Source organism: Plectropomus leopardus, chromosome 12 (assembly GCF_026936395.1).
Source record: "Plectropomus leopardus strain MGB_pleo_1.0 chromosome 12, ASM2693639v1, whole genome shotgun sequence".
NCBI lineage: Eukaryota > Metazoa > Chordata > Actinopteri > Perciformes > Serranidae > Plectropomus > Plectropomus leopardus.
The window spans coordinates 13,316,472-13,325,329 of record NC_142187.1 but is presented as its reverse complement, the minus strand read 5'-3'; the positions used below and the strand labels follow the sequence as shown (position 1 = coordinate 13,325,329).

The following is an 8,858-nucleotide window of genomic DNA, read 5'->3' as shown; positions in this document are numbered from 1 at the left end:
TTCTGTTGACTGTGTTTTTGGATCACATTAACAAATAAGAATTAGTACATAAATATATAGTATATGTATATAGTGTGTGTGTGTGTGTGTGTGTGTGTGTGTGTGTATATATATATATATACACACACACATATATATATATATATATATATATATATATATATATACACACACACATATATATATTCAGATATACATACATATAATAAACCAAATGGTCCAGGGAAACAAAAATTGGCGCAGTCTAAAAATAATTCAGTGCATCTGAATTTCATGTTAGATGCATCAGTGCATGTAGACAGAAAAATGGTATTTTAAGGCCTGACACTTAATATTATATTTCATCTCTTCTCAAAAAGTTGAGAAAGAATGATAAAATATTGGGATTCTTTGCCTCAAGACTGTCATAGCCATCTATTATTTATCTTGGCTTTATTAATGACAAAACAATTGTAATTAGCTTAATTCTCAGAGCAACGGGACTCTGTAATTACAACAAAAGTGACTCATGTGCTTTTGTTGGCGTCATATTTCCAGTTTTGCAACTGTGAGAGGAATGCCAGGTGGAAATGACAGAAGGAGGAAAACAATGTGATTGAGTCTTTAGTCACTTTCCTGCAGTGACACCAGTGGCACGTCTTCCTTCTGATTTGAGTTCAGTCGCTGCTGGACACTGAACCAGAAACGTAAACAGGAAGGGTAGCGATAGTAATGGTATGTGGTGGGCCCTAAGGGCATTCACTCTTCCATGGCTGTGAGCACCTTGACCTGAGCAGATAAGCATCTGGCATACATGATTAGGAAGAGGGCATGCTGGGTAAAACTGGCATGAAGTCAGAGATGACTTTTAAAGATTTCTAAGTTTAAAACAAAACAGAAGATGGAAGACATTTACCGATGTAATCTTATCTTCACTTCTTGTAATTTGTGAAAGCAAGTAGCTCTCCTGACAATGTGTTCAAAGAGCCTGTCTTTGCAGCAATCTAAATTTTTTAGTTAGGGTTGATGAACCTCGATAATTTATAAAACTTAGTTCTCAGCTGAGGTCCTGAGATGGAAAGTGCTTTTTGGCAGGTATTTAATTGCATTCATCTGGTCACCAAGGTTTGAAAAGGTACTCATTACCTAGCTATGAAAACTACCTGGTAGAAGAGAAACCTGGCAGTGCTTACCAGTGCTGAGAAAGACTGATGTGGATGTTCTTTGTTCTTGACACGATGCAAAATGTACTGACGTCAAACATGCTGCAAGTGCTCCACGTGTGTTATATAACTAATAAGTCACAGGTTACATTTTGAAGAAGATTTTAGAGATGTTACATTAAGTTTGCTCTGGAGTTTGTGGATGCCTGGATGATGACCAGAAACCTGAACCATCCTCTGCTTCCTTTAGATTCAGCAAAAAGGAGGCAACTGTTTATGGTAAACACGGGCACAGACGAAGATGAGCATTTTCCATGGTGGTGGTCCATACTGCCATGGTAATGGGCAGCATGTTTGTTTGAAAGTCTAACACAAGGTCTTGTGGTCTGTTGGTGACTGACGTCAGCAGGGCGAAGGCAGACTGCCCTGGCCCCGGCAGCAGTGTCTGTGAACCGCCTGGGTTCAGACTCGGCCGGAGGTTCCTTATGCCAGTGGATCCAGTTGACAGCCAGTCAACCTCCACTCTCCGCTCAACCAGCCAGGCTCTGAAAGGGCCCACGGCCCAGGGCCAAGGCAAGAGAGGAAGAAAACCACTTCCAGCAAAACAAACCTCCTCTCTCCATATCCACTTTATAAAAACAAATGTCTTCCTGGAGTTTCTCCTGGCCAGCTGCTGTTTGTTTTTAGTTGAGTTGACAGTAAGGACTGAAGTCAACTGGGCAGACAGTTGTAGTAATATGTGAGATTCCAGGATAATTCAATAGCGATCCAGACGTCTGTGTGTGTGTGTGTGTGTGTGTGTGTGTGTGTGTGTGTGTGTGTGTGTGTGTGTGTGTGTGTGTGTGTGTGTGTGTGTGTGTGTGTGGCAGAGATCAGCTCAGAGTGGCTGAGACAGTCAGGAAGTTTGCTGAAAAAGGCCGTTCTTCACCACTCTTAAGAACATGATGAATCTGGAAAAGATCAGTTGAGGCACTTAGCTTCCTCTAAGGCCTCTTGCATGTGTGTGTTTGTGTGTCTTGTGTTTCACAGACTCTAAAATGCAGAATTAGGACAATAACAGGATGTGTCCTTCCCAGAAAATGTCACAAATCATCTAGTTATCAAACATGGCGACAGTCATCACAGATACGCCATTGTGTCTTCTCAGTGTGGATTTGCCTTTTGCATGCAACCGTCCCAAATATCTGCAGATACATAGAATATGTATGACAGCAGTTATATAATCTGTAAAATGAGCAAATGCATGGGGAATGTCAAAACACACCCAAAATGTAAGACATGGTTTTCTGACCTTTCCATGAGAGAAAAGGGGGACCATGCACGCAGTGTTACCAACTCTGAGTAATATTATGCAGCCTTTCACTGTCACAGTTGGGTTAGGTGGGAGTGCAAAAGTATTATGGTAATTCCGTGTGATAAAAAATGCATTTAAATTACTCTTTTGGAAAAAAAAATATGCTGTCGCTGAATGTCATTATTAAAAAATAAGCCGTTCCTCAGACATTGGCCTGTGTGTTAAGCACTTGTCTGTGTCAAATCACATTTATCATGATGCATTTAAGGACATGACACCAGCCTGACATTTGTGCTGATTCCTCAGGGCTCTCTACCCAGCATGCAGCAGGCCCAGGAATTGTTCAAACATGAAGGGAACATCCCTGTGGGGGCGCAGCGGCACACAAGAGCGTACTGTCATCCTTGTTTGTCCAAAAAGCTTATCATTTAAAAAAACATCCCTGGGATCATACATGCACATTCAAACAAGACACAGAGGAAAATGCGTGCTTGCACAAACTAAAATTTGTATGACATAATAGATGAGACACTATTTTTATTATTATTATTATTATTATTATTATTATTATTATTATTATTATTATTATTATTATTATTAGACAACAAGAACAGTGATTTACATAAATACAGACCAGTAAATTAAGTTTTGTCAGGAGGGTAACAAAGATTGTGTAGGCTGGCATGTGTTTCTGTGAAGAAGAAAAAAAAGTTCACATCTGTTATGTCAGACTTTATCATCATCATTATTATTATTATTATTACATTTATTTATTTATTTATTTATTTATTGGTAGTAACAAAGTAAAGGTAGGATTCATATTAGTATATTTACTTCTTTTTTTCCCTTTTCTCCCTATCCATTCAACAGATGGGACACTTGAAGGGGGAGTGGAACGTGTTACACCTGATTGGAAAAGAAGAAGAATGAATAATGATTATGCATGTGCAGAAACACAAGTTGAACCCATCAAAACATGACGTAAACAAACTCATTTAATATGCAGTGTGGCTGATGGCTTAACCAGGTGTTTTCTGCTATTGCATCCACACAGAGTAAAGGCTTTCTCTTTGTAAAAATTCAGTTCCACAGTGCTTTGATCGAGATAAAGATCTGCTGTACACCAAATCACGTTTAATCCACGTGCCCTTTATTGATTTTGCCCAGGTCAATAAATGTCCTCATTTGACACCGAGAGAGCGAAAGGGGAGAGCATGCATCTCTGTAGCTCTCTTCTGTGTCAAAGTGAGCGAGTGCGTGGGAGGAGATATTCAGCGTGCACTGCAGTGAAACAGTCTGTGGTGAAGAGAAAGAGACTGAGACAGAAAGAAAAAAACAGAGAGGGGAGGCTTACACAAAACTAAAATATCAAATTTACCACATCTATAGAGGTGTGACAAACAAAACATTCTCACTGCAGCACAATGCAAACTCCTGAGACGCCATCAAAGGTCATCTACGCCCGAAAGTTTAGATCTGAATCTGACATGGGAGCTTCAGGTTGAATGTTGTCATTTTTTCTCACCAAAACACACAGTTGAAACTAAAGTAACGTGGCACTGCTGATGATTTAAAGATAAGACTGTCGCTTTACAGTAATACCCTGTTGCTACATTCAGACTTCAGTTTATTATGCACTACTCTTTCCATAACAGCTTCTCAGAGACGATATGAACAATAAAGCTTTACATGTTTTCCTGGAAAAGTGCTGAGCCGGCGTTCGACGCCTACAATGTGACTATGTAAAGTGTTTTCCATGTTTTAATCATACAGAAACTATTATTTTTCTATTCATTGTACAAAAGATGAGATTAGTCAGAGTTGTATTGTTATGAATTCCAGTAAGGATCTGAAAGCATCACAGTCTGCAAGCACAGGCCCAGCTTCCTGTGTGCCCACTGAACTGCACTGTATCACAGCAGCAATAAGGCCCCGGCGTTTCCCCCTCCACCCTGACCAGAGCAGACAGCTGCTCTACACCCCCAGACGCTGCCCTCCATGTCGGCATCAGACTTCTCCAGCGAGGGGCCTCTGTGTGGAGCCGATGGAGGATGCAGATAAGAGAGGCTGTTGTGACTGGGCTGTGGAAAAGCAACATGTGATGACGGCCAGATAGCTACATGTAAGTAATGGCGGTGTTTGTGTACGTGTGTTTGCATGTGTGCGCACGTGTGGAATGTGTGTATGTTAAGTGGTGTAAACATGCCTATAGAGTATACTGTACAGTGGTGGACTAATACACTTTACTTAAGTAAAAGCATAATATCAGCCACAGAGGAAAGAGTACTTTCACATTTCATGAGTTGTTTCTGCTGATGATTCTGTACTTCTTGTTAAGAAGGATTTTAAATGCAGCCTATTTGGACTAATGGCGTAACTGAGGATTTTTTAGATTAGTGCATTATATGATATGATTGTCACTGATCCATTCATGCATAAGTGGCATGATCTATAGGTCTAGAACAGAGTTTGATCAGGATTTAATTACTCTATATGTGTAAAAAAAACAATTCTGCTACAAATTTGTAGTCATGGACTTTCCTCTAATAAACTCCAAGAAGAGGGGACTTTTACAATTAACAATGCAAAGTGTGAAAAAAATGGTAGGTCAACTACCTTGAAAAAGAATTTTTTAAAAAATTGAATGTAGAAAATATAATTCATTATCTAGTTAATGACTCAGCTAAAAATAATGGTTAAACTGTTAAAATAGTTTAAAGCAATGAGTAAGTAGTTCAAAAAGTTAGCTAAAAATAAACAGAATAGTTAGCTAAAAGTAGCCTAATGGATTAAGTTGAAATACTTAGCTAAAAGTAATGGGCAAAGAGTTAAAATAGTCCCCTAAATTGATAACTGTTGAAACTGTTGGTGTAAAGTAGTGGATAAACAATTAAAATCATTATCATTAGCTAAAAGTAATGGATAATGTTGAAATTGTTAGCTTATGGTAATGTAGGCTATAAACCATCAAATAGCCTCAAATTGTTATGTGAAGCTATTTGAGATGTTTAAAAGGGAAATCTTTGGTTGAACTGCTAAAAAATTTGATGACATCTGATATGGGACAAAGGCCCTAAACAAGACAGTTTTTCTGTACGGGGTCAGGAGGTAAAAGGACCAATTAGCCTACTTTCCAACATACGTGCATAGGCTATGTACTTTGTCTATACTGAAAACAGAGACAATGTCATAAGCACAGAAAGTATATTAGAGATAATCTATAAACAGTAGCTGACTCCAGGTCTGCTGACATGTTAATGTAGGCTGAACGTCTGGCAGTACGTCAAAGGGCAGACAGGCCTACGTGCAAGATCACAGTGCCACCAGAGATGCCATGCCTTGTCGTCACTCTACCATGTCAGTCAGTCTCATTAAAGCCCTGGCGGCAGCAGTCCAGTTTTCCTGTCTTTCTCTCTCTTCTTCTCTGTAGTGTTTCAGAACAAAAGCTACACATGAAAGAGTTCAAAGAGTAAACCTTTATCTGCGTGTTTCGTTTGTAAAGTGTGCTCTTAGCAGGGGATGGAGAATTGAGTACCAGTGAGGGCAAATGTTAGATCTTTATTTACTTTGATGTCATGCTCACGCAAAGGGCCTTTGGGCAAACATGTGCTATCAATACTCTCACTCTCTCACACAGCCATTGATGACAGCACAGATGGTATGCATATTAATGTGAGGTTGGTATTAAAAGGTAATTAAAAAAGTATTTACAGGAGAATCCAGGGATTTTAGGGTCCCTGGGTTTTTTCGATGATGTATATTATTCATAGAACCATCTTTTATTGATGTATTTATTGTATTCTGTTTTTAGTTCATTTTTTAATTTTAATTCATATGTATTATTCTATTTTAATGGTCTACATTTAGTGGGCCTATTATGAATTTATTTAATTTTGAAAGCATTTTTATCAGTTTTGACATGTCTGTATCTTTTATTGGTTTATTCCTCATCTTAATTATTATTTGATGAGGTTTTATTCTTAGTTTTACTGAATTTGATTCACTTTTATGGTCATTTTTGCTGGCTTTATGTTGTGCCTGCAACTTTAACCTTGCACTTTGTGCAGCACATGGTGCTTTCACCTGTAATGAAATGAAATTTTGCTTGCTTGCTTTCATCCTGCATTGTTATTGTCCCAAATATTTTGTATTTTATGTTATATGGGATATGCATTAATCAGTATATTTTCATTTTGCTTGGAATATATTTTCTGACACATGCCATCACTTCAAAGGAATGGAAGGAATGACGTATAAAGATGACAAACATTGTTAAGTATGTGGGTCAAACAGGAGCAAGCACATTAATTTAATAAATATATGTTTTTATATTTTATGTCTTACAGGTTCATGTTACATTATTCATACATGTAGGTAGATTTGTTTTGCAGTAAAAAGAGGAGGCATTTATCCAGACACAATTAAAAAATTCAAAACACACACTGATAAAAAAAAAAAAAAGACAAAGAAATGACAAAAAGTTCTTGGGTACTTTTCTGTTAATAAAATATTTGAATGAGGTAAAAAAAAATAACAATATGACACTAGATAAACAATTGAATGAATGCCATAAGTTGCAACGTTTTGTTTTACACCTTGGAACTGTATTCCTCCGCCCAAAAGGTAGAGACCGAAATTCCCCATGCAAAGGATGCAGGTCATCATTAGAAACAGGGCTGGCTATTCTCTGTAAGTATCTGTGTACAGACACTCTGGGCTCAACTAGGACTCACCAATCAGCTCACTGGACCATTTCATCTGACTCAGTCTGTTTGTGTCCCTCAAAGACAGGCTACCAAACCATGACATCAAAGAAAAGGATAAAACAGACTTAATAAAAGCTCAATAAAATAGTTTTAGCATGGTTTTATCAATGTGTAAATAGACAAAAAGACATTTCCCTTAATCAGTACAAACGCTGGTGTCTCTTACCACTCTTACTTTAAATAGTAAATCTATCATAACAAAAATACTACTTGGAAGCCATGAGGCACTGGGTAAAATATTTTGCAGTGCAGTAGCGACCCCTCTTGGCCACACAGAGGATAACGACAGTGCTACTTTAGCTGCAGTGACCCTGTTTGTCCAGCGGGCGTCGCTGCTGAGCCGCGCACTGCGTTGACTGCACAGACAGCAGAAGTCAACCGAAGAATTTCTGCTACAGCTGATTCGGTCGCCATCTTTGTCGCGAACATAAACAACACCAGTGAGTCGCGTTGGCGTTTTGATGTACCGCTGCTTGGAAGAAAGCGACAACAGTCTCCTCGCTGCAGCGCCGAGCTTTTCAACCGAAGATGACAGTTGATTTGGTCACCTGAGCCGCCGTGTCAGTCGGGTAAGAGAGCTGTGTTGTCGAGCAGCAGCGGGGTCGTCAGCTGATGTTACACTGTAAATGGGTTGTTGTGTGTGCGAGCATGATGCCATGACAACGACGCGGCTGTCATTAGCGCTTTGTTGAGCTGTTTGGCGATTTTACCTCGAAATGTATCTGATTTTTGGACGAGCGAGACACAGAAAACGCGGTCTTTAAACCGTGTAACGACAACATGAGTACCACCTGTCATGCGCTGACATGCACAGACACCGTGCTAACCAGGCCGTTTGGTGTGTGTGTGTGTGTGTGTGTGTGTGTTTGAAACGAGCCTGTCTGTATCTCCTGAAGTAAGCTAGCCCTGTTTTTCCACAGAGATGGGGATCCAGAGTGGATTTCCTCAACGGGACGGAGCGGAGGTTTAAACGGGGGCGGGGAGGGCAGCAGAGGGGCCTTGCTGCTCGTCAGCCCTGAGGAAATGGACCAAGAGTACGAGAGACGGCTACTGAGGCAAATCAACCACCAGAACCTGCCGACAGAGGCCCGCCTGTCAAAGGTGACATGCAGTCACATACATCATGTCTTTGTTGAAGCACGCTAACTTGTAACTGTGATTATGACAGCTGGGTGAGACTGGAATATAATAAATTAGCTCTCTCTACCCAAACACAACTGTGGAAAGTAACATTTTACTCAAATATTGTGTTAAAGTACAACTTTAAGGCACTTATACTTCACTTACTTTACACTTCTACTCCTTCTACTATTTTTTTACATCACTCAATTTATCATAAAGCTTCAGTATCGAGTTTCACACCTTACTGTCATCTAGGTTTTATATTATGCACCTTGCCGTTTTCTAATTTTTATATTTTGCACCTTGCCATTACCTAGTTTATGTATTTTTCACCTAAACATGCTTTAGTTTTTATATTTTACACCTTACTGTTATCTAGTTTCTACATTTGCACCACAGTGTTCTTTACTTTTTGTATTTCGCACCTTTCCACCTTGGTGTTTTTTTTTTTTGTAAGATATTTTTGGGGTGTTTTTGCCTTTAATTGATAGGACAGCAAAAGTGTGAAATAGAGAAAGAGAGAGGGAATGACAT

The 8,858-nt window shown here is 39.2% G+C and overlaps 1 protein-coding gene across 3 annotated transcripts in view; it reads left to right on the top strand.

The window, feature by feature from the left end:
* Positions 1-7,584: 7,584 nt before the first annotated feature.
* The window catches only part of fzr1b (fizzy/cell division cycle 20 related 1b), a 30,801-nt gene continuing 29,527 nt past the window's right edge, over positions 7,585-8,858 (top strand). For 2 of the 3 annotated variants that reach the window (XM_088085158.1, XM_088085156.1), the window contains exons 1-2: positions 7,585-7,771; positions 8,123-8,303. In XM_088085158.1, the coding sequence (XP_087941284.1) occupies positions 8,226-8,303 (78 nt within the window). In that variant the 5' untranslated portion in view covers positions 7,585-7,771; positions 8,123-8,225. The remainder of the gene's footprint in view (positions 7,772-8,122; positions 8,304-8,858) is intronic. The other variant, XM_088085157.1, reaches the window with a different exon arrangement.